At 35.2% G+C, this 27,443-nt stretch overlaps 1 protein-coding gene across 1 annotated transcript in view; it reads left to right on the plus strand.

Moving 5' to 3' along the window:
* The first annotated feature begins 6,431 nt into the window (after nt 1-6,431).
* Nucleotides 6,432-27,443, plus strand: part of TK2_1 (thymidine kinase 2, mitochondrial) — a 36,217-nt gene continuing 15,205 nt past the window's right edge. The window contains exons 1-14 of the mRNA XM_051208301.1: nt 6,432-6,671; nt 6,704-6,806; nt 6,851-6,906; nt 6,942-7,043; nt 7,076-7,189; nt 7,221-7,291; nt 7,366-7,449; nt 10,585-10,702; nt 13,325-13,466; nt 16,566-16,615; nt 17,536-18,209; nt 19,448-19,963; nt 22,849-22,949; nt 24,593-24,870. Coding sequence (XP_051065487.1) covers nt 6,477-6,671; nt 6,704-6,806; nt 6,851-6,906; nt 6,942-7,043; nt 7,076-7,189; nt 7,221-7,291; nt 7,366-7,449; nt 10,585-10,702; nt 13,325-13,466; nt 16,566-16,615; nt 17,536-18,209; nt 19,448-19,963; nt 22,849-22,949; nt 24,593-24,870 — 2,604 coding nt within the window. The 5' untranslated portion in view covers nt 6,432-6,476. The remainder of the gene's footprint in view (nt 6,672-6,703; nt 6,807-6,850; nt 6,907-6,941; nt 7,044-7,075; nt 7,190-7,220; nt 7,292-7,365; nt 7,450-10,584; nt 10,703-13,324; nt 13,467-16,565; nt 16,616-17,535; nt 18,210-19,447; nt 19,964-22,848; nt 22,950-24,592; nt 24,871-27,443) is intronic.

Raw genomic sequence — 27,443 nt, forward strand, 5'->3', positions numbered from 1 at the left:
CCGATGACAGTACTATTGCGTTGCCACACATAGTGCTGAATCATGGTGGTTTGTTTAGCTCTTAAGATTTTTAGTTCTGTGATAAGTTTTCACCACTACATAAAAGGAAATGCCAACCTAGTGTCTTGTAGGCAATGCTGGACAGTTTTTACGAAGGCATAGAACACAAAAGACACTACTGTAATGAACGAAGACTTGGTGGGATAGGTAATTTAATGTAAAATTACAGGGTTACTTCGCAAATTGTGGAAAGCCATGTATAAAATACTTTGCTGATCTCTCACCAACCATCCTTTACATCATGAATCTTCCAATTCACAATTCCTTTCTGCTTTCAGTGCAATCTTCCCAACCTTTCTTTTTATAGGCATTTGACAACCGGTTGGTATTACATACTACTTATGTCTGTCGATGTAAGTAACATACACCACACTGCCATCACATCACAACGGTACTCGGCCTGACATTCCAGTAGACTGCGTTAAAGACATCAACTAGCTGGTTAAAGCAGAACTTGGGGATTTTTGTACATCTATGACCACTAAGGCAAATTACTTGAACTTCCACCAAGTTAATGTCCGGAACGGCTTTGCGAAAGCGAAAACCGAGGAAGGAAATATCTTGTTTGAGTTACATGGGTCCGTCTTATTCTTTTAAGATAAGGTGGTACATGATCACCTTTCAGCCATTAAACAAAAATCTTTATGATTAAAACAGGGAAGTAGCGAGACCCGTAACTTGTATCTCAAAGAGGTCTTATGGAACGAGCAGCTAATGGTGTTGGTAGGGATACATCCGTCTCAACGCTCATTTATTGTTTTCGAATGCTAATAGGTGGGACCAGCTGTCGGTTCTAGGGGAGGATAATTGCCGACAGATCTAGCGTTCAATATAAGAGGGTGTTTTCAAACATCTTAAATTTTACAAGTCCAGATGAAATCTATTTTACCACTGTTATAGGGTCGTTAGTTGATGTAATTCTCAAACCAAAAGTATGACATGTAATTAAAGCGGTCAAAATACTCCAAAATTAGAGGGGCGGCATTGTTATTTCTGATTATGAAGCTAGACTTAAACATCTGGTAGTTATCAGTCTGATAGCCCTATTAACATTTGTTACATTTAGGAGAAAGGTAATTTATCATGTTACTCTATGTCACTTAGGAAGGTGAAGATCTATTTGAAAAACAGTCTGGTCATCAAGCAGGTCACGAATTTGAGGATTAGATTCTCACTGCAAGAAAAAGGACTACAGTGGGTGATATTCAAATAATTGTCTTACATACCGACTGATGAAACCTTTTCTAATGAATCTCACCTAAGTTTGTACTGGAAATAAAAGCTTATGAAGGCGGATGTTAGTTTTCGGTGGAATAATCCACTTTTCGTTGCTAGAAAGCAGTGTGTGGAGGTAAGAGATGCCCATTTTTATTGACATACTTGATGAATAGAGTTCACTAATAGGGATTTCTTGTTGAGCGTCCTGTTTTATGACGTAAAGGAACAGCTAGAGTAGCAGAATGAAGTGAGCTATTTTCTATGGACAGCAATTAAATACAGGAAATCATATACACTGCAGTTCTAGCTATCTTAATGATGCGTTTACATGAAACAATTAATTTCTTTGCATTTGCTTATTCTTGTTTCTCTATTAATGCAAGTTTCCAATAATGTACAATAAGTAGTGATCCAGTCACCCCACTGTACTAATTTTAGTCAGTTTTTTAGTTAATTGTCGGCTTCTTTATCTAATAATCTGAATGAGTTCGTCCACAGTCAGTAGCTTTTATGAATATTAACAGCTATCACTTTACCAGGTAAAAGGTTGGTTAGTTGCAAGGAAAAAAATTAAGAAAACATTCAGATGCTGATCGATGGATGTTCCAGGAAACAAACATGACAATAATTTAAATACTGGTAATGAAGACTATGTGAGAAAACTAGAGTGCGAGAATAAAAGGTTATCCGAGATGCCGACAGATGGTATAAGAAAGACATGATATTTGATGATCTGTTAATTGCAGACCCATATCACCATCTTTCGTTGTTCCATGAAGACACTTATCACGGAGCAAGTAATCTGTTTTATACTATTCTGTATCTCGAGATGTAGTCATTGAAAAAGTTTCAAATTTGAATGTAAAATGGTTGTTTTGTGTCCATTAATTTAACAGAACTGAATTTCCTCGGACGATTTGTGAATCACTTTCACAGCTGCCTAAAATTTAGAATCGTCTGCATGGATGAGGATTTATGGGTCGTTTTCTGGAATGCCACAGAGGAATGTCAAGCTGTTAACCTTAGCCTGAGTCATGAACAGCGTCTTATGTTGTCACACAATGACCAACTCGAAATGACAGCGCCTGATGCATATATCATCGCCTATCCATCTATCTATTATTATCGCATATCCCCAGTCATTCTTATACCGCCTGTCAGCATCTCGGATAACCTTTTATTCTCACACTCTAGTTTTCTCACATAGTCTTCATTACCATGTATTTAAATTATTGTCTTGTTTGTTTCCTGAAACATCCATTGCTCAGCATCTGAATGCTTTCTTAATTTTTTCCTTCCAACTAACCAACCAAGGAAACTGAGGTTAGTTCGATGATAGATGACTCACGCCCGTCAAAGAAGGAAAAGCAGCCTCCAAAGGGGCCTGCCTTAAACAAAAGCTCAAGAAAAGTAGGGTCTTCTGTTCCCCGTCTCCCAGATGGGATCCAATAGGAAACACCTAGAAGCCGCAATCGCAAGGCTCGATCGGTTTCAAGCGGTAAACATAACCCGACCTCTCAGGTCGTCGACAATCCCCCAAAATCCAACACTAGGTTTGACGCAACTGTTATTGCTTCTACCAGCACCGTTGACGAATGGGTACAGGTTGTAAGGAAGAAAAGTAGGGATATAAAAGGGAACCCTGCCCCGTAAAAGTAGCTAAAAAATCGAGAGGTGATCATGGTGACAGATCAGCTATTTTTCATAGAATCAAGAAGAGTGAGAGATCTGAACCTAAAGCTCGTTTTGAGCATGACATTGTACTGATTAGGCAGCTACTTAATCAACTCATGCCTCAAAATATGACCGGGGTCACCTTGCTAAAGGTGTACAGACTAGGGAGTCTAGCGGACTCGAAACCAAATCATTCCAGACTGCTTAAAGTAGTATTCAGCTCTTCGAACGAACGTGACCTGATTTTACAGAATGGACACAAATTAAATGGTTCAGGAGTCTTTATCCGAAAAGACCTACCGTTGGCAGACCGTGTTAAAAGACGGGAAGCCGAGAAAGAACTACAACTTAGGTTAGACGCTGGCGAAAAGGACCTGAAAATTGCAAATTTTCGGGTTGTAAGACTTCGACAGAAAATGATGCCGAAGCCACTCTGGGTGAAGCACGAAGGCACTTAAACAGGCTTCGGATCTGTTACACCTATGCACGAAGCTTACTTAATAAGCGATCGGAACTAGGTATACAGATTGACTCTACAAAGCTAGATATAATCGCAGTAACGGAAACCTGGCTGACACAGGCTATAGATAGTATGGAACTTGATTTCGAGGGCTTTACGTTAGTAAGGGCCGACAGAAAACAAAAGCGCAAAGGAGGGGGAGTAGCTCTATTCATTATGAATGCTATCCCATTTGCCATTATCGATAGTGTATCCCATGAGAGTGGGACGTGTGAATTAGTTAGTTGCCGCTTGAAATGCAAGGGACAAGAGCTGCTGATTGGTTTGGTCTATCGCAGTCTAAGCTGTGAGGCAAATGAGATCCTGTTTAGCAGTCTCAATACTTGGTCCCAAAGTGGTCGATGTCTAATCCTAGGGGACTTCAATGCACCTATGGTAGACTGGGAAAATCTGCGAACTAAATCGTCGGAAAATTCTTTCGAGCAGGAACTAGTGGATGGGGTTATCACAAGTGCTCTAGTGCAACATGTGAAAGAAGCGACAAAGTACGATCCGGACACTGAATCATCCTTATTAGATCTTATACTGACTCACTATGAGGATGATGCTGCGAACCTCCATCATATGCCACCCCTAGGTAAAAGTGACCACGCAGTTATATCTTTCGACTTCCATATAACTGCCAGTCACTAGCACGCGTCAGTCCAGTCCAGACCCAACGTCTGGAAAGCAAACATACCAGACATCATGCACTCAGCATCGTTAATAGATTGAACAATAGACCCAGAGTCCTCCATTGAAACGGCCTGGGACGCATTTCGAAATTCATACTTAAAAGTTACCACACCTCACATCCCTTGGACCATACCAAAGGGGCCGAAAAACTCACCACCATGGCTCAGTACGGAGGTCCGTATCCTTCTCCGTAAGAAAAGAAAAATGTGGGATAGATTTAGGTTACTGGGGACTGATGAGTCAATATCTCAGTATAGAAAGGCTCGGAATACTTGTGCCTCGACTCTCCGTAAGTCTAGAAAATTGTACGAAGGAAAAATTGTTAAGGAATCCATAGAATATCCTAAACGCTTGTATTCCTATATAAACCAAAGGACAAGGAGAAAAGGAAATATTCCTGCTCTATGTGGAGACAGTACTGCTTCATCATTAGTGGATGACGACATTGGTAAGGCTCAAGTGTTCTCGAACTACTTTATCAACGTATATACCATAGAAGCGCCCTTCCCGTCAACGTATACAGATCCCCCCATACATACACTGGATAGCGTGACCATTAAAGAACTCGATGTCTTTGGTCTGCTAAATAAGCTTGACATAGGTAAATCCACGGGGCCCGATGAATTACATCCTAGGCTACTGAAGGAATTATCTAACTTCGTTGCAAGCCCTTTAGGTATATGCTTTAACCTATCCGTTACGTAAGGTCGTTTACCAAAAGATTGGAAAAACGCCATAGTAAGTCCTGTCTTCAAAACAGGTACGAAACACAAACCTGAGAACTACCGTCCCGTTAGCCTAACTAGTGTGGTTGTTAAAATCTTAGAAAAGATTACTCGGAAGGAGCTGTTTAAGTATCTCGATAAAAACCAGATCCTTTCGGAGAAGCAGCATGGTTTCAGAATAGGTTACTCTTGTCTCACTAACTTATTAGTGGCTCGTGAAAGCTGGTGCGCTCTTAAGGACCAAAAGCTACCTGTAGACGTAGCCTTCATTGATTTCAGTAAAGCTTTTCACAAAGTTCCGCACAACCGGCTGTTATATAAGTTAAGAAAAGTCGGGATTGGAGGCAATTTATTGATGTGGATAAAAGACTTCTTAGTTGGGCGTCAACAAAGAGTAAGGGTGAACTCAAAGTTATCTAGCTGGGAAACTGTGCTTAGTGGAGTGCCCCAGGGTACAGTTTAGGGGCCAGTGCTATTCCTCTTGTATGTAAATGACCTTCCTTGTCTCCTATCATCATCGGTCTTGCTATATGCTGACGATGTCAAGATATGGAAAACGATACGATGTAAGAGTGATAGCTTAGAACTTCAAAATGACCTGAAGAAGTTATCTGAATGGTCTCAAACATGGCAGTTGCCGATAAATACTTCCAAGTGTGTTGTGATGCACACTGGTCATCAAGGCACAGATACATACACGATGAATAACACTGATCTACCTGTCGTCCAGACATATAATGACTTAGGAGTTATCATTAGCCAAGACTTGAAGACTACTACACACTGCCGTGCAATAGCCGCCAAAGGTTTTAGAACGTTATGGTCAATACGTAGAGCTTTTAGTCATGTCGACGCCAAAACGTTTTTGACTTTGTATACAGTGTTCGTACGTCCCAAACTTGAGTACTGAATACAAGCGGCTAGCCCTTGCTTAAAAAAGACAGTGAGCTTCTGGAAAAGGTTCAGAGAACGGCGACTAAGCTGATTCCCGGAATAGCGAAGCTTCCGTATGAATCTCGACTGGCCAAGCTGAACCTTTTCCCGTTGTCTTATCGCAGAACTAGAGGCGACTTCATTACAGTTTTCAAATTGCCAAGTGATAAATTTGTACCTAATATGCCCTCATTTTTCTTGTCTTCCAAAACAGAGAATTTAAAAGGACACTCCAAAAAAGTTCATAAGCCGAGAACAAATTACTTGTCAGCTGACTATCGACTTTCCCATCGAATCATCAACGAGTGGAATTCACTACCTCAGTACGTGGTCGGCTCTTTCAAAAGAAAGTTGGATCAACTGAGAGACCACCATTGCCAGGACTAACAAAGGCCATCGAGCTTCCTGTCCTTCCCAAACTGAAACTGAAACTTTTACCTGGTAGTGATAGCTGTTAATATTCATAAAGGCTACTGACTGAGGACGAATTTATTTACTCAGATCGCAAAATATTAAAAACCACCAATAAACAAGCGAAATAAAAATAATTCTTCGTTTCATGTAAGCTCATACGAAAATATTGGATATTGAAAGTCGTTAGTTGTATGAGTCATTTAGAGCTATAACTTGTTTGACCTTGGAGCTGTGAATTTTTCGAAATCTGTCAACAAATGTATAAGTTGCTTGGACGAGGGTTCCAAGATCTTCCAACATTTATAGGACCAAATGGCGAAATAACACTAAATATCGCTAGATCTGGTATAGAAACCATTGACACATTGCCAGTTAATATCAATGTTTTAATCCTGGATCATAACTATATTCGTCGCTTGGAGAACTTATCAACTTTGTGTGATTTGCAACAAGTATGAGTTATATTAGACTTGATCTGTTTCAGCTCTCAGTAGCAGACAACAAGCTACTTCAGATGCATGGGGTAGCGGGGCTAATAAACTTAACAATTCTAAACTTACCTAATAACGGTATCGTTACAATGGATGGTATTTTGATAACTTTTGTTATTGTGAATTTTAATTACCTTAAGGTTTAGCCAAGCTCACTAACTTGCGGTGGCTTAATCTATCAGGAAACAAACTTAAGGTGATTTGAGTATGTGGTAGTTGAGAATACTTTAGGTTATTGAACAGCTGGACACTAATCTGAACTTAAAACATCTGGATTTATCTGACAATTATATTTACGAACTTCAAAATTTATCTCACTTGAAAAAATTAAGGGTATATTTGGGTACAATATATAACATTACCAGACTCTCCTTTTACATTGCAACCACATTAGCACTCTACATGATGTATCGAAAAATTTACCAAAATCACTTGAGATACTGTCTCTAGCCAGTAACATGGTCTCCAATATTCTGGAAGTAAGATTGTATTCTAACCACGACTTTGAAGGTTCAAGAGTTGTCGTGCTTGCCGATGCTTTCTCAGTTTTCTTTAGGAAATAATCCGTGCATCGAATCATTGTATCCTTTTTATCTTATTCATTGAGATTTACTTTAACCTTTTTAACAGTTTTACCTTAACGTTAATTCTTTAGTGCAAACAACTATAGATTATTTGTCTTGGGTTGGTTGTCAAATTTACGTATTCTCGATGGGACTCGGATAACAAAAGAAGACATGTATGTTGGTTTTCTTGTACGGTGTGGTTCATGTTTTAAATACAAACAGTTCGGATTTTCAGAATTTTTTTAGTTGGTTTCCGTTCATAGAAATGACTTTAGCTCCCATTATGATCGTACTAATGTCATAGAATTTTTATTTTCTGAAATTACTGACTAAAATTCTGTAAGCTCACTTGTTTCCACAAGTATTCGTTTTTCACTGGTTATCTTGCTTGACTGTTATACGCAGGTTAAACTCTACGGTATCATCACAGATAGATGTTTTGTTACCGATATTTTCGTATCGTATAGTTTCAATGGTTATGTTATCAGATAACCAGAGCGAGAGGATCGGACTTAGTACCATTTACCATATGGTAAAGTCACATCTTACTGAAGGTTCGTGTGATTATTTCTTGAAGCATTGTTGTCCATATTTTTTCTATGGCGTCAGGTTTTTAAACTTGGATGCTGGTCATTGATTAAGTCATAGTTCTGTCGAGATTGTCTACTATTTTCGCTAGTTTTTGAGCTTAATAAATTAATGTATTGTAACGCCAGATAATTCTACTTAAAACATTTTAAAGTAAACGTTAGTATTACTGTTTTACTTCCTGGTTTGCGCACGTATGTTAAGCGAAATATAACACGACGTTACTCTATTCTCCAGTTATTTTCGTTATCTCTGTGTATTTTTTGTGTTCTGATTGCCTTCAATTCACGCACTATCTACTAGTTTTCTGCCGGGACAAAAGGAAATTCGACTTAGACTCTAGAACCTGAATTTTGTGTATGAAGTAATAAGGTCCTTCGATAAATATGGATAGTGTAGTAAGAAGACGAATATTATCAGAACTATTTGACATATTAGCGCAATACATTTTGGACAATCTGATCACATTTACTTGTTAAAAACATGTAGGTAAAAAATAAATGGTCTTCTAAACAAATGGAAGGTAGAAGGAAACAAAGATAATAATCAAGAAAGTAATGTGAAAAACAATTTCAAACTCACCACGCTACATAAGAAAATAATATTTCCGTGGTAGATTTAGATTGAGAAAAAACTTTTCAAGTGCATAAAATGAGTTTGAATTTTCGTATGACCAAAGCTTCAATAAGCCCAAGTATTCACCCTTGAACACTCTTGTGCAACACCACTAAAGCTGAGTTAAGATCAGTCATGTGACCTGTTTCACTATGCGTTTAGCTATAGAAGACGATAGATGTTCACCATCTCATCTTATTAGGTTGTTTGATTTCATTGGTTTTTGCAGTCTTTTGAGTATATGTTCAGAAACCCTAATTTGCAAATCACGAATACTCGCCCCCATGTATGTTTGACCACACACACATGTAAATTGCTTATAAGAGTGGGATAATATGCCGTTAAAGTTTTCAGTGAGTCATAGACCTTTTTTTCCAAAATAATGATTCTTACTGCAAAGCACGTTTTTCTAAAAATTGATTTGAGCCTTTGTTTCAACACAAGGCCATTCGACTAACCTCTGAATGGTAGAGTGATGAAGACATTCTGTTTTCTTGCCGAAAGTGTAGTAGGTGAATAACGATAAAACTACAGAGGAAAAACTCTGCTAAACAAATGGGTGTAAATGTAAAATAAAACTAAGTAATACTGATATATATATATATATATATATATATATATAGATAGATAGATAGATAGATAGATAGATAGATAGATAGATATAGATATAGATATATGACATCAGCTTGCGTTTTACCTTCATCCTATCATAAACTTACCTAAGTACGCGTATTACACCTCGTGGGGGCATAGGCCACCGAGCAGGAATCTCCAACCAACTGCGTTCTGGGCTCTCTTTTCCAGGTGTTTTGAATTGCTAATCATTCTTTTGATATCTGCCTCCAATTCCCAATGAACACTCCATGTACCTAAATTAATTGTTGCTCTGGTTGTTATAAGGGGTATCGGCCTCGTGACTTCCGAAAAATTTTGGCCTTCACCATGAGGCGACACAAATCTTCTAAATGAAGACCCTTCAACTTCTAGGACAGTGTTTAAATGGTCCAATTTTTTTCTAGTTAGTGTTTTTTAGAAAAGTTGTTTTCTGCAGGATGGGGTTACTGACTCCATGCTCAACCCTCCTCGTTTACCTTGGAATAGAAACGTCAGTAACACTAGAAGGGTTACAGTTCGAGAAGTAAACAGCTCGCAAATACATGCTTTATTATCTAAAATTTTCTTAAATCCGTTTGCTAACTTAACTGACACTATATCAGCTAACTGTACGAACTTATAGTGTAATCGATCGGTAAACATTACTGCGACTTAAGTGAATGAAAACATATTTTTTGATCTGATGGATTAGCAAACTCAAATTTAACTAGCTGTCATTAATGGAACAGAGTTACTTCCTATACGAAGTAATTAGTCAAGAATCCAGATAAAAGTCGTAAAGTGATCAACAACTCTTACTTACTGCCTAATACGAAAATATGTCGTTTTTTATTAGCACCTTAGCTCTCCCGCTTCATTTTCAATAATTCTACTGTTTTTCTATGCTGCGTTGGTAGGTACATACTTCTACTTGTTTGGGGTCCGGGCGATATTCATGATTAAAAGTTGTTGACTTTGGATAATATGGCACGAACCCGGTCTTGATGGCCGGATACATCTCTTCTTTGTTTACTTATAGACTTCGAACTTCATTATTAGCCCACAACTTCCACTCTATGAACTCATTCCTTCATCTTCAGCTATATTCTGTGTTCTTAATCATTTCTTACGATTTTCGACATTACTAACTTCCCTATTTTGGTTATTATCCTATTAATTTCCTCTTGCCATAATGACATGGTATGAGAACTTTATATTTACATTAGGTCTTACATTGCATATGACTAGTTTCTGGCGGTTCTTTAGTCAATGCTAGCTTATAATAAAAAATTGTTTTTGAGTCTTCTACTGTGCCAGACATATTTCCTCAGGAAAAGTAATTAAATAATTCTAAAATCCACTACAGTTAATCAGGTTTTTCTCTGGTGCAAATTTTGTATTTCGGTTACATTTCTTTTTAATTAGTCCTACACTTCTTTTGATAGCTTCTTTTTTAAAAAAAAATCATCATAGTAGTTTGTGTATCTTGGTGCTTATTTTCCTTTTTTTAGTGAGAAAGCTAATTGCTTCATATCTGGAATAAAGTCTCCCTTGTTTGTACAACCGTTGTCTCAAAGTGAACGCAGCAAATTCAATGAAGATACTGATAAGGGTATTGTTAACAGAAATGTTAGTGTAAATATATTTATGCATGGATAAATGAGTTCATTATATGCAGTATTTGTCTATACTACCGTATTCATTACTTTGTAGACCTATAATCTAATGATGCGTATTCAACGTTTTAATGATGTACATATTATTCATTGCTGGATAGCGTAAAAGTTAAGCTACACACATCTCTCTCTGATCTTGTTGTCAAAAATCACTTAGTACGGTTAGGTTTGATCCGTTTAACTGATAAAATGCCTAACTACCACAGAGATCATGTGAATGCATGGTCTTCTAGCTTACAAAACAGTGTGCATGGTTGTTGAAATCTGTTAATCAAATAAATATTTTGTATTCTGATGTGCTTTAAATAGAATCGAATTCGATTTCCAATTATTAGCGTGTAATGAATAGATAATTTATAGGTATTAAAGCAATTAAAGGAGCAAGACTATAATTTATGGACGAACCAATCAGATTTAAGATAACAGGTCTTGGATTTTAGTGCGACATTCATTCATCCATTTAGCTAAATGGCGTTTCGGCATTTTAACTGATATCAGTTCGTGATGAAAACCCTAAATCTAGTTTCTAACCCCAAACATCAACTGTAAATCATAATCTTTATTCTTCCTACAGGTCAATAACCCTCATTTAACTCTAGTAAATAAGTGGACATTCTCAAGGTCACTTTAGTGTTTCTCATAGGTCGTCCATAAATTGTAGTCTCACCATGTTGCTCAAAACTGTGTATATAATACTGTGTTTGTTGTCAGATGAATCATATTAGTTCACTTGTTAATAGATCGTGTGTTACCTTAAATGATTACATTATGTAGTTTCAGTAAAACAGTTCAGGAATGAACAATATTGATATTAGATAATTAATAAGCATGCGAATGTTGGAACACTAGAAGCAAAAGCATTTCAAACGGGTGTAAGAGAATTCATACACCAGATGTGCAAAGGAATTGAAATCATTTTTTACATAAAGTCACCGATTACATCACGTAATGGAATAAGTTAAACCCTTGTTTCTGTTGGAATAATTTAAGTATCCACAAAACTGTTAAAGCAGACATAAGAATTTCACTGTTTTTTTACTATGTAATTTGTTTTCGGTACAGTGATAGTTGTTTACTAATGGGTGAGGGTATCAAAAGGTAGTGGGTTTTGTCATAGTGTGTGCGATTGTTAAAACACTAAATACCAAGTATTGACAATCTTGCTTGTAAAACCTTTCATGTTTTTTAGATCTGCCCATCACTAAGCACTTAGGTATTTTAAATGAACACATTGATTCAAGAAGCTTCTGTTTCTATAAAGTTGATTACTTCATTGCAAGTCCACATCATCTCACAATTTTATAAGCCAGTTTTCCTGTCATAGCACAAGAGATGAGTATAGTCTATGGAAACATGCAATTTACTATGCTATATATATATATATATATATATATATATATATATATATATATATATATATATATATATATATATATATATATATATATATAATTTATGACATGCTACGAAGTGAAACTTATAACAGAGCTAAAGCAGGTTCAGTAGTTTAATTCCAGTACGGCTGTCTTTCGATGAGTTAAACATTGCTCATCCACTCAATACACTAATATTTTATTGATTCTCACACAATTCAGTAGCAAGATGAAGGAATATTTGGTATCTCAATAGATAACAATGCTCTATTCATATATTATTAACTCAGTATATAGTCAGGTTAATATATCAAAGCTGAATTCAATGAATAATACATTATTGATGTGTGCAGGTATTCGTCTTGGGCTAATTTCTCACCCTATCATGGGGCTCCTGAAGACCTTGTGTTTGGTGCATGGTGGTGTAATAGGTGTGCATTGCTGAGTCCCACTTTAGGGCGAGCCAGTTGTCTAGTCTTCCTTAGTCTTCAATTACACCCTAAATCATATCAATCCGTGACGAATACTATCGACGAACTAAACCTATATCCACAGAATCCCTTCAAATAAACACACAGTTGGTGCTCTACTAAGACAGCATATCGTTGACAGCCTTAAGTCTTATAAGTTGTGTCCGTTTGTTGATATTTAAGATTGAACAACTATCAGTTTTTGTTAGCTTATGCAAATTCCAAGGTAATGCCTCGATATTGTTTGAAACTCTACGGGGGTATAGCATAAAACAATTAAACGTATTATCCGTTGTAAAAGTCAATGGCTCTCTGTACCTTAGTGGAAAACGCGTTGATGATGATAAATATAGATACTGCGTTCGACTTTCAATGTATCGCGTCAACACTGGAATGCAGATATATCCGGCTGATGAGTGTGAAACAGGATTAGACATATATTTTTATTTTCTTCCAAGCCATTGTACAATTATGTCAAAAAGGTCAAACACTTACGAACCTCACTTCAAAAATATCCTACTTTATTTCATAGAGAAGATGAAATAATTGTCAGGAATAAGATTTTATCAGTTTTATAGAAACTTCCATTTAATCCCTTTTTATATGATAATTTATTCTTTTTATTTTGTTCGTTAAATACTGTGAATTATTAAAAGACTATTTTGGTTAGTCACTGGTGATTGTTTTCTTACTGTTAATACATAATTTACATAATACTTTCATCCAATTCAGACAGAGTTAATAACTCAGGAAGCTGTCAATCATAATTTTCCAAGAAATCATCATAGTAGATCAATTTCATCATGTACCAGATTCTCAACTGAGCTAAATCAGAATTTTTCCTGTGATGACGTTTTTTCTCATTCTGTTAGTAGTAAGTTATTGTAATGAATGTTAATTATGAAATTTTGCTATTTTAATAATAAGTCATATATTTGATATACATATTACAAATTGTAATGCTTTTGTTTACCATAGATTAAATGTTATAAAGAACTTGATTGAGGAATTTATAAATTTAGTTTCATTTAATCAAGTTTCTACTATCAATTTAAACATATTTAGTTACACTAAATGATCTCTTTGGTATGAGGATCGTTGAAACAATAATCTCAAATATATATCCAACTGATTAAAAATAAGGCATAAATATTTCACTTTTACTAAAGTTGAAGGTAAGAGTATACTTTATGGACGATCTATGAGCAACACTAAAGTGACCTTGAGAATGTCCATCTATTTACTAGAGTTAAATGAGGGTTATTGACCTGTAGGAATAATAAAGATTATGATTTACAGTTGATAGTTAAGGTTAGCAACTAGGTATAGGGTTTCATCAAGAACTGATATCAGTTAAAATGCCGAAACGCCATTTAGCTAAATGGATAAATTAATCTCGCGCTAAAATCCAAGACCTATTATCTTAAATGTGATTGGTTCGTCTCACCAGGTTAAACGATAATAATTGATTTTGTATTTAGGGATTTCGAGAAGGTTTAACTACACATGATTAACAAAGCATGAGGATTCTACACTGTTAATATATTTTTAATCTAAGAGAATAATGTCTTGTTCAAATGTCTAGTGTGATTTATGTAAATTTTAAGGATTCTTCAATAGTATGCATTTATGACTTGGGAGTGTCAAATCGACCATGATATAATTCATTTTACCGTGCAGTGATCCCCATACATTGATTTTCAATTTGTGTATGATATTCAATAGAACACGATCATTTTGAAATATCTTATAATAATTTTCTATCTAATATTAGTTCATGATAAAAATCAGTTTTTTTGAAAAAAGAAACAAAGCAATTATCTTTGAACTTCCAATTTAGTTGTGTAAAACAAATCTTTAGCTGTTCACTCTGAGTGGATAACGCGATGGCGTTTGAAGCAAACGGTACTGAATTCGATTCCTAGAGTGAACATCAATTCTGAGATACAGGTACATCCAGTTAACGAGTCCCAAATGGGACAAAACGCGCGTTTTGGATTCTACTGCTAGCCACTATCCATCTTTGCTTATAAAGCTTGTGACCTAAAGATGCACATATGCCAACAAGATACTGATCACTTACAGTCCTAAATAACAACCGGAAGATACAAGTGAACAACATCAAGTTAATATAAATGGTCTTTGTCCTTGATTTATCGTTCAATTTGCTAGTATACAAACTGTTAATAATCATTTGTATAGTTAATGAGTTAAATGATCGAAAAAAATCATGAAGACTTTCTTATAAAATTATTAATAGGGACTAAGAATTAGGCTTAATAGTTAGGTGTTTTAATTTGTTGAATAGTGATTGAATGATGACCTACACAAATCTGATTTCATTTAATCGCTTATGAAATCTAATCCTGTTTATTTATTTCTGTTAATAATTTGTATATAAATATGCATACTGTTTTATTAGATGTAAAAAGTCAACAACAAAAACCTCTTCTTCTGGTTAGTGATTTTGTATTGAATATCAATTAATAATTAGATCTCTTGAATAGACATCGATCAACCAGATCGTATCATTGTTTTGTTCATTTATCGATTAGCACTTAATTCATTCATTTCAATCATCTAAATACCCATTCACCGTTCATCCTATTAATCTAAACTTATTACATGATGGAATAACAAAATAAATGGTAAAATTCATAATATAATTGTGCAACATATTGTTTATTATGTAATGAAAGATAAACTAACAATTATTGATTTGCAGTCGAAAAGATTACAATGAGGTACTAATGATAATACTGATAATGATAAACGGTTTATAGTCATAGGTTATATTGTGAAATATTACCATAACTGATCACCAAATCAATAAATTCGCTTTCAAATCACAACCAATGCTAACAAAGAAAATACTGTCATAGTTCAGTTGAAGAGTTTTTTATGGAGCTATGTTCATCAAAGGTAGCACTGTTATTCTCAGTGGAATTATATGATCGTAGCACTATATCATAAAGTGATTGAAGTTAAAATTGTACCACTGAACTCCGATCAAGTGATTCTAATGGTTGATCATTCGCTGTGGGTTTGATCCTTGCTAGGGTCATGAAGAGGAACTTATGAGTAGTCTCAAACTTAGACGAAATACCTGTCCACTGTTCTTTAGTCTTCAATAATCCGCCAACTGAGATAAATCTTTGATGAATATAACCTGCGAATCAAGCCAATCATCTTAAATAAAGTACCTAACAGAACTGCTTTTATCTTAGGAATGGTCGATCAGTTTAAGAGATAACCAACCAAGAGTTCATCGTATGTTATGTAGATAAAAAACTCCACATCAAGACAATAAGAAGATTAAATTGTTTTATCAAATAACCATTACCAACTTACAACATCTCAAATGAATTATCCAAAAATAAACAATCAGAAATTGATATCGTCATACAAAATTAGTTAAAAAAAGATCTGGATTGGTTGAAGTTAGACATTAACACCATTAGATGCCAGTTCAGTGGTATAGAGGTTAAGCGTTAGCACACGAAATCGAAGATTTCGGGTTTAATTCTCGTATGCGGGGTCGTGGATGATTTTAATGAGAGATTTTAACCTTTAGGTTACTTAATATGGAAACAAAGCAACCATCTATTATTTATTAACTTCAATAGAAAATGAACGTAGAATAAATAATCTACGTGTCTTAACACAAGTCTAGGCATAAAAAAAGCCAGAATATTTAACAAACGTTGATTAATATGTACTTTATTGGGATCAGGACTTGAACACAATCTATGACTTCTACCAACTAATCTTAGTGGTCACGTACTTTTATTTGTCTATCAAGAAAATAACCCACTATAATCAATGAAATACATCTCATGTTTTCTTTGTAATAAGAGTTCAAATTACAATTCTATAGTAATGTGTTATTATATCCGTTCTTCACAGTGGTTAATAATATTGGCACATACTTTGTATGTTCACCTTCTGAGTGAAAAAAACGTTTGTTTCTTAGGTATTTCAAGTAAACCCTGTTCTGGAGAACTAACCTCCGCAATGAATAATGTAAGTTATAGTTTGTATTTATTGTTGATTTTCGCCAGTATGTAAATGAGTAGTGAATGAGAACATAAGTGTGGACAACCAAATGCATCAAAGTACAAAATTACAGAATTCCTTAGTAAAATCTGAGAACCATACAGTAAATGCTTCATTTGTAAAGTGTCCACTAATTGTCTCAGATTTTATTGTTCCCTCACTTCCATACCAATCACTCTCTGTTCTCGTTCTCTCCTATTTGATCTTCTCAACCTTCTGCTGCCAAGTATCCCACTTTCGATTGATAATATATACTACCTATATCTGTCGACATCAGCAACACACACTATAAGTATTTTATCGGTTGACAAAGTTAAATACATTAACATTTTCTTTGTTATGGAATTTATTTTCAAACCACAGGTAAGTTATCGTTAACTTCATTAAAAAAGCATTAAGTTTGTCTTGACATTCAACCAATACTTTTGTATAAAGTGGCACAATTTCGAACAAAGAAACTATTCAATTTATCCTTAAGATTTTCCTATTTATTGAATTCCTAAAAGATAGATAGCTATACAACATTTGTAACTCAAATAAGATTTTTCCTTATATCCAGTATGTTGAAGGTATTTCATCTGATTAAGATTTAGATAGACAGACGGGAATTACATTAAAAAATCTCTGGATTTTAATTTTGTTGATTTGGTTTAGCAGTGTTCTTTGTTATCGTTGATTCAATACTCATCGAGTAACAGCTGAAAATGTTGTTGTCCAGATAAATCACTTCATACTAATTACTGATTTTTTTTAAAAGATTCATCTTATATGGGAAAGATTATCGTAGATCATGTCTAGTGAATATAAACTGTTAACTAATCCAGATAAGTTATTTTGCCTTATCTACTTATGGTTTTCTTTACTGAAATTCCACTATTTTGTTTTAGTTTTGTTCAAATGAAGATCGTAATCATGTGTTTCAATCGTTTTCACCATCTGTTATTACAACTACTAATTCTACTCCAAGCAATTACTCACCCAATAATAATTCTATGATTTCATCTATTCTAAATAATGGTAATATTCATTTAAATCAAATTAAATGCAATAATAAAAGTACCTGTACAGAAGGTGTCAATATGTCTAGTTTATCCTACTCATCAAGTCTTGCTAATCCGAAATTAAGTATCAATAATAATAATGATAATAATAAAAGTCTGTTTATTGCACACGAAACATCATCATACTCTATGACTAACCCTCAACCATTATTAAAAATATCGACTAATTCACCTCGACAAGTTCTGCCTGAAATCAAGGAAGGATTGTTCAAAACGAAATTAATTGATGAAAAATGTAGAATGAATTCATATTGTAATGATCAACTTATTACATCATCTAATAATCTGTTATCGTCGGATTCAGTTTATTTACCTTTATCAAATACCACCAATAACATAGAAGAAACATTCGAAACAGAATATAAGGCGAAAAGTCCTTCAAATGCAGTTCATTGCACGATAAGTGATGTCAACAACTGGCAAAGTATTGATAAGAAGTCATTGAAATTATCACCTAGTGATAGCTTATTATCTTCTGGGAATTTCATTCCTTTACACCAGTGAGTATTTTAATTTTCGTTCAATATTTAAGAAGGGATCGAGTGTACTTGTTTGTGTATTTGTGTTAAATCGCTCAATCAGTCAGTCAGTCTGGGACATTTGTACATTTTAGCCCGTCTCCATGGTACACTAGGATGACAAAATGAAGTTTACGTGTAGCCAAAAAGATCTGAATAATGTAGTAGCGATGAAAATGAAAAAAAAAACATACTGGAGAAGGTTCGAGAAGATAGAGTGGAAGGATGTATATGAAAATACTAAAATCAAAGATTGATAGGCAGGTAAAGAGTAAGTGCATCTACGTCACCACGAATTGATTTTGGGACATATCACCAGTCTCCAACAGCTGATTGTGGTTATCATGAGGACACCAACCAGGTACTTTGAATCTACCAACATGTCACATCACATCACTACTAAATTTTTATTTATCCCATAGATCTAATCCGGGAATTGATACCAATAGTTGTGTGCCTAAAATATGGTTCAATTTGTCGGGTTGAATTACTGAAAAACCAAATCTAAAATTTGTATTGACCGATTCAACTTGCAAACATCGGTTATTAGTTTAATTTTTGGTTTTTGCATGTTGTATTCTGTTCCCTCATCTTCTGACTATTGTACATTGATCAGTTCTTGAACGATGACCAATGACATGCTTGTTTGCTCGTTGTTGCTGGTCGAATTCTATCTATCTGTTTACAATGTGACCACTAGTTTAAATGACTCACTATCACCTGCACTTCCTACAAGTCATTCACAGCTCAAATAATTCAGTGATAACGTCTCAAACTATGTAGTTAAGTGATTAAGGTTCAAAAACATCATTCTCCTCAAGACCATAGGCAAACCTTGCTGATGAGTCCTACTAGGATTAATCCCAGGCCCAAAGTTTCTTATTGATTACGTCCGAATATCTAATGTCCCATAGCTTTATTGATGAGATTTGTTTTAACTTAACCAATCAAGTTCTAATTATTCTTCACTTTTTACTAGCTGCGTAAAATCGGTGTGAATGAACCACTGAATAGATGTGCTCGTTAGCAATGTTACTCGGATGCTGGAATGAAAATTAATTGGAAAGCAAACGGATTCTAACTTTGACCGTTAGTATATCCATTGAATGCTTACCAATCTTCGAGTATTTAATCCTGAATTATTACTTAGCGATATCTAACTAAATTATATTTTAAATTCCAACTACATGTTCAAGGTTTTTCTTCATTTTTTTCTTCAGATCAATGTGTCTTCAATCACCAAAATTGTCACATTCATTGAAAAATTCTCTACATAGCATAAATTCTAATGAAAATATAAAATTTGAAGCATTAGGTTTAATAAATGGTGTACACTTAATTCATGATGGTGAAGAAAACGAAGAAGGTGATAATAATGATGATATCAATGAAGAGGAAGATGATGTCATAACAGAAACAACAGTTCAAAGTAGTAGATTCGCTGAACACATAGATAAACCAAACAATGATGAACAATTCAAAGAGGATAATATTATTACCCTTAATAATAATAATAACAAAAATAATAATAGTAACAATGATGATAATAATATCGATAATAATGATAATAGTAATAATAATATTGATGAAAAAGATATATTAGTTAAAGGAGTCTTGGATGATATGGATTTAACTTGTCTAATTAATTTAAAACATAAAATTAGCACACAATCTATGAAAGTTCATAATTCAATTACAAAAGATCAAGAAAATGAAATTTTTGATAACATTAAACAGTGAGTTTCTTGTTGTTATTATTTTGTTGGTTTTTATTTGAATTAATTAATTAATTTCAATAGTTGAGATAATGAGTCAATTGAAGCTAGACTACTATAGAAAACCTAGAAGCACTGGACGGCGGGACCGTGGATGCGCACTGCCGAGGAGTCCCACAATAGGAGGAAACAGCTATCCAGTGCTTCCATGTTTTCCATGGTGGTCTAGCATCAATTGACTCACGATCTCAACCATTGAAATTACTATAATCTCCACAAAACATCTCATACTAATTAGTTGATGTTTTAAAACAAAAATCAGAATAATATAATGCAAAGATAAAGATTATCTAATATATATTAACGCAATATAATCTGATTATACACATATATTTTCTAAGACCCAAGTTTAGATAGTTTTATGTATTCAATGTTGAATCACACATTAAGTGTAATTACTATTGATTTAATAAATTTTCCAGGAAAACTGAATTAATTGATGGGTATGTTTCAGATAATCCACCCAGGGGAGTTGGAAAACTCTGATTTTGAACTATTGGTTCATATGAGCTTTATAATCCTGAGGGAAAAAATGATGTTTGGACCTATTGTTGATCACCGGTTACGATGGGACTGCATCTTCTAACGTTACTCCACTGCCCCCTATGGATTAGACCTCTAGGTTTGTAGGCTCGAGGAGTGGCCTCCTAAGAAATTCATCTGCTCCGGTTTGGGCTCCAGAGCAGTATCATGGCCCTCGCATAAATCAAATGATTTTTGTGGTGCATATATATTGAGTGCCTCCTTGTACCAATGTTTATGTGTTTAAATAAACATGTGATTCAAACCTGCGGATTTTCGGAAGATAGGAACATTTCTATTGTACAGCTTGTCGATAATTCTCATCGTGTTTCTAATGAACAACTGCGAAATTCTAATAAATATATCTCTTAAAAATTCACTTACCTGTAAAAATGTTAGTAAAGTTCAATGAAGCAGAGATTTCTGTTACATTGCCACTCACGTATCTGTAACTATTCCATACTTTTCAGGATCTAACGTATCTGTTTCTTCATCAGTTGGAACTTTAAACTGAATATAGACTTGTTTATCATGTCCATTTAGCATTTGATCAATGAACAAATTAATAGTTTCAGTCTCAAACACCATAGTTTGTGTTTTTTTAGTTAAAATGTATTTTAATTGTTATTTCTCAATTTTAATTGATCGATCATCATTTCTTATGTTTTCACTTTCCCACTTATTTGTTTGTTTGTCGTCATGTTGACTTTATTTTATTGGCATATAGTGACCAATGATATTTGAATTATTAGGATGAAGGGGTATGGAGATTGTTGTGTTTTGTAGTTTATACCATGCTTATTTATTTATTTAAACACATAGATATTGGTACAAGGGGGCACCAGATACATATGCGCCACACAAACACCATTAGAATTGTGTGGGGGCTGTGATACGGCCCGGGTGGCCAAACTGAGGCAGGTGGTTTTCTTAGAGAGGCCACACCCGGAGCCTTCGACCTAAAGGTCTTGATCCACAAGGCAGTGGAGCATGGTTAGGAGATGCAGTCCCATGGTAGCCGGTGACTAACGATTGGTTAATACGCCATTTGTTCCCTCAGGACCCTGCAGTCCATGTGCACCATTGGTTTGGAATGAGGGTTTTCCAATCCCCTTAGGTGTGGAATCTCCATGTCCACCAACCCGGTTAAAGCGCCGGATATTCGCTTTTCGTCTTCTCGATTTTGTAAACAACACCCCTGCCACGAAAAGGTAATGAGTAGGACTTCTCTGGCAGAGGCTATATACGCGTGGCCATGTGAGAGCATTTCGAGTAGGAGAGCGGACTCTGCCCACTCTCGGCCGTACCAGGGCATTTGGGGGCTGATCTGATCTTAGTTAGACAACCACCGAAAGTCAGGGATTACTGTTTTGTCCTAGCTGTGAATCTGCTCTATTAAGGAGTTCCGAACTGGAATAAAACATTTTTCCAGTGATTTTCAGTTGTTTTGTAGCCTCTAGTACTACGTCAGGCCCACTGGGTTATTCTAGTTTCCGGATAGATCAGTTGATTTTTATTCCTCTTGAGTCACATTTTGACCTTGTTAATTATTCGTTTATTAACCTTGACTTTTTTAATCTGATTGCATGTGTTCATCCCTTATCCTATTCGTCTACATGTCTGTAACTTTTGTTTGGCTACACATATTAAGTCACGCTTTACCAAGCGAGTTTGGTATATTTGTTTTCCACAGTCTGCTTCTTCGTTTCCTTTCTTTGATTATCTATCTGAATCGATTAGTGTATGAAATATACGTATCCAAAATCCATTCTCATATTTCACTTATTCTGTTATTCTCTAGCGCAAATTGGGTTAATAGTTAAATATGAGGATAGGGAGAATCTCTATTAGATTACCATCATCATACGATCGAATCAGTCAGATCAACGGGTTACAAAAATGTAACCAAATCCAGTCGCTATTGTAAACTTTGAATTATGCTTGGGATTTTTTACGGGCTGGTTTATTTAAATGTTTGGTTATCCTATCGTTGAGATTTCCATACTTCTGATATTTTCCTATTAATAATGTTATTTTTAAATAAATCGAATAATTTTTTTAATATTGACAAATGAAATAACGATGGGATTAGGTTTTGCTTCCACTTCAAGCAATTCTAAATTATTATTCATTTTCGTATATTTACGTATTAACCAATATGAACACAGGTAGCTGTGTTTATGAGCCATTTGATCTATCGTTTCCAACCATTGATTCTGATAATCACAAAGACCCCCTAATCTAAGTATTCTCTATCTACAAATAGGATTGAATTCAATCTTTAATAATTTCCACTTTATTTTTTAATTTTTATACTTTAATAGACAGTCGGCACAATCGGCTGAAGTGAATGAAGATTCGAAATTAGCCGTTAACACTGACGTTAATGATGATAATCATGTAGAATCGAATTCAGTAGCAGCCAGTAGGTTTCATTTTGTAAATATTTTGTTTAAAATATAGTTTATATTGTTTAACTTAGTAATAAGTTTGAAAAAGGTAACTTATTCTTACTATTTAACTTGTTTTATTAAACTCACTTCTAAGAATTTCTATACTCAGTCAGTTGTAACTAATGTAGAGTCTGCTAAATATGTGTATTGGCCCAATTCTCCACATTCCATTAATAGAACAAGTCAAAATTAACAAGATGAATATCAAAGTGGGTGTATACACTCTTTGTCTTCCTTTAAACCGTAAGATCACAAGTGCTTTATATCTTTCTTTCTACGAACTAATTCTTTCTCCCTATATTATATCCTTATACACAATCTTTTATACATTACTACCATTGAAGTGACTACTTCTATGAATTTGGTGTTCATCTTGTGCTAATACGCTGTGGCAACTTGGACCGATGCATATATGTGCCTGATCCTACGTTGACTGACTGAATTATGTGGTTTCTTCGAACTGATTGATCACTGAGTAGCAAATAAATAATGTCATATTTGTTTAGTCCTTTCGTACTGATGGGATCCTATCAAAAAAGTTACTATGTAGTCATTAGCTCAATTGACTCAATATCGTGCTCATTAAGTTGAGATATTAAGTGATTGGAGGGTTAACCTGCTGTAAATCCCGCTTGAGCTAGGCTTCATGTTGATGGGCACCAGTCAACATGAATAGAAGTAACGCAGTCTGTAGGATTTTGAACTTGGATTATCCAGCTTGATAGTCTTAATGACTCACCATTTCATTCACTGCTAGTATCTATGTCAATTGATTACGACTGTCGGGTGAATCACATTTCATTATTTACTAAATTAATTTAGTAAATCCGGCATTCAGCCTGAATCCACATTTGCTATGTTAAAGTTTCTGATACTATTCATTTGACATTTAAATTTATGATCTTCTAACCTTTAACCTAAAAATATATACTGCTCGCTGCCAGTTATAAAACAATATGCTTTTATCGCAAATATTTTTCTTATCATCTTATGTAATTAATAAATTACTTAGAATCAACCAGTGATCTCTAAGCCGATTATTTATAATATACAAAATATGGAAATGTTGCGTATTGACTATATATAACTGCTTAAAACCAATTATACTCTAATCATCGGTATTAAAACAAAGTGTTTATCTTAATACAATTTGTCCGTCTCAAATCTAACTTTCCATACATTTACGAGTAGAATACCATAAACCAGTGTAAATATCTATTAGTAGTAGGATCATTGTTTTCCTTTCAATCAGTCACATCAAATTTCGACAATTACATCTGTATACGGTGATAAGTATATTGTACTGACGGCCCTAAAGTAACCAATTAAAACTAAGATAGCTCCTCGTGGATTTTCGCGAGAAATTGTAAGTGCATTACAAAATAGCTCATATGTTATGATTAACGAAGTGAAAATGGCAATATTTTGTTCCTTAAATGCGTGAAATCAATGGAAATATTTATCACTCAAACAAGCAGTGGCTATGATATGGTGTTTAAATTAAGTTACCCTACTATACATAATCCATTGTTAATTTCTGATTTTCCATCTCATTACAAATTTTATAAAAAATATCATTATATTGTATACAATATAAACTATTCTTTTTGTACAGCTGATCGTTATAACGTAACAACTACTGTGTTAGATAATCCATTGATTAATCCAGTTAACAAATTTAGTCACAATTCTAACCCAATAACATTATCTTCAACATCTTCCATGACAACATCATTATCTAATTACTGTCCAACATGTGGTAATCAAACTAAACTATTACAAGATCATGTTATATTTTTACAAAAACAATTACAAACTCAATGTAAATCCAATGAAGCTGAATCTAAACTGAATCAATTACATTCGAATTCTATTCAATTTTTACTAAAAGAAGTGAGTTAACTTATTTTCTAACATTTAAAAAAATCTTATTATTGGTGTATTTAAAGGTAGATAATTCGGTAATGTCACGGAAAATCTTATATAAAAGCTAAAAATAACCGACTTTATACTTAGAAAAACTTGGAGCTATTGATAATTTTAGCTGAAAACAAGGCCTTCAAGTGCCCTGATATAGTTGCAGGTGAGGAGAGCTCAATCTCCCTAGTGAAATGTTTTCTTATGTTCACTTTTCTGCCAGGGAAATAGTTTTTATTACCTTCATGTTACTGGTTTATTTTATGAATGAGAACAAAAATTGAACTTTATCGTTTAAACCGTTTTGGTGGATTTGGAAGATCCAACTAGAGGAGTTATAAAACTCTAAGACCAAACCAATGGTGTACATTGAATCCAAGATCCTATGAGAATAAATAGCAATATGAACTTATTTTGATCACCAGGACTTTGTGATATTGTTGCACTGCCTTACTGTCTAAACCTTTAAATCGAAGAAACGGGGATTGGCTTCTCCTATCAGAATACTACCTGCTTCGGTCTGGGTTGTCAAACAATATCTCAGCTCGCACAAAATTATTATAATGATTTATCATTGAAAATAACTTCATTCGCTCCGCATCTCTGTTCATGTGAACAGTATTTGTAAATGAAAACCAGCAAAAAATCATTATTTTAGGATCTTTTCAATACTTACTTACGCCTGTTACTCCCAATGGAGCGTAGGCCGCCGACCAGTATTCTGTCCTGGGCCTTCCTTTCTAGTTTGATCAAATTGTTGTTCATTCTTCTCATGTCTATCTCCATTTCCCGGCGTAATTTGTTCTTTGGTCTTCCTCTCCTCCTTTGTTTAGCCTTGAGCATTCCATGTGAGGGCTTGTCTTGTGACCCAATTTGGTGTTTCTCTCAATGTGTGTCCCATCCACTTCCATTACTTCTTCCTCATTTCTTCTTCCACTGGGATCTGGTTTGTTCTTTCCCACAATAGGTTGTTGCTAATAGTGTCCGGCCAACGGATTCGAAGTATTTTGCGTAGACAACTGTTAATAAACACTTGTATATTTTAGATGATGGCTTTCGTAGTTTTCCAGGTTCCCGCCCCATACAGTAGAACTGTCTTGACATTTGTATTGAAAATCCTGACCTTGGTGTTGGTTGACAGTTGTTTTGAGTTCCAGATGTTCTTCAGTTGTAAATATACTGCTCTTGCTTTACCGATCCGCGCTTTCACATCTGCATCAGATCCACCATGTTCATCAATGGTGCTGTCCAAATATGCAAAGGTTTTTACATCTTCCAAATCTTCTCCGTCAATTGTGATTGGATTGGTGCATGCTGTGTTGCATCGGAGAATCTTGTTTTTCCCTTTGTGTATATTGAAACCTACTGCTGCTACACTGGTCGTCTTCACCTGAATTCGTTGTTGCGTTTGCTATAGAAGATCCAGATTGTCTGCGAAGTCTAGATCGTCCAGCTGCATCCTAGATGTCACTGTATCCCGTGCGTCTCTCCAGATGTTGACGTCTTCATGATGCAGTCGATCACCAGGAGAAAGGGAAAGGGTGAGAGTAAGCAATCTTGCCTGACAACGGTCTTTACTTCGAACGAGTTTGTCAACTGTCCTCCATGTACGATTTTGCAGTCTAATCCATCATAGGAATTCTGTGTAATGTTGAGTATCTTCTGAGGCACGCCGTAGTGTCGAAGAAGCTTCCATAGTGTTGTTCTGTCCACGCTATCAAATGCTTTCTCATAATCAATGAAGTTGATGTAGAGTGATGAATTCCATTCAATTGATTATTCCACAATGATCCGTAGAGTTGCGATTTGGTCTGTATACTATCTATCCTTACGGAATCCTGCCAGTTGGTCTCGATGTTGGGCGTCTACGGAGTCCTTCATCCTGTTTAACAATACCCTGTTGAAGACTTTCCCTGGTATTGAGAGAAGAGAGATGCCCCTGTAGTTATCACAGTTGCTGAGATCGCCTTTCTTTGCTATTTTGACCAGAAGTCCTTCTTTCCAGTCTTTTGGTACTTGTTCCTCATCCCAAATCTTATTGAAGCGAATGTGGAGTACCCTTGCAGTTATTGCTACGTTTGCTTTCAGTGCCTCTGCTGGGATGTTGTCTGGTCCTGCTGCTGTGCCACTCTTGATTTGTCCGATGGCCATTCTGATTTCTTCAATTGTTGGTGGGCCAACACTGATTGGGAGGTCCGTGTGTGCTACTTCGATGTTGGGTGGGTTCAGTGGAGCTGGTCGATTCAAGAGTTCTTTGAAGTGTTCTACTCACCTGTTTCGTTGTTCTTCAATGTTGGTGATTACCTTGCCTTCCTTGCTGTTCATTGTCGTTCTGCTTTACGGTGATTTCCAGAGAGTTTCTTTGTTGTGTCATATAGTTTTCTCATGTTTCCTTCTCTTGCAGCCTTTTCCGCCGTCATAGCTAGATCTTCCACATATTTACGTTTGTCGGTTGTGATGCTTTTCTTCACTTGCTTGTTTAATTCTGTGTATTCAGCCTGTGCCTTGGGTTTCTCTGCTCTTATTCGGCTGGTAACGACTAGTGCCTT

Source organism: Schistosoma haematobium, chromosome 6 (genome assembly GCF_000699445.3).
Source record: "Schistosoma haematobium chromosome 6, whole genome shotgun sequence".
Classification (NCBI taxonomy): domain Eukaryota; kingdom Metazoa; phylum Platyhelminthes; class Trematoda; order Strigeidida; family Schistosomatidae; genus Schistosoma; species Schistosoma haematobium.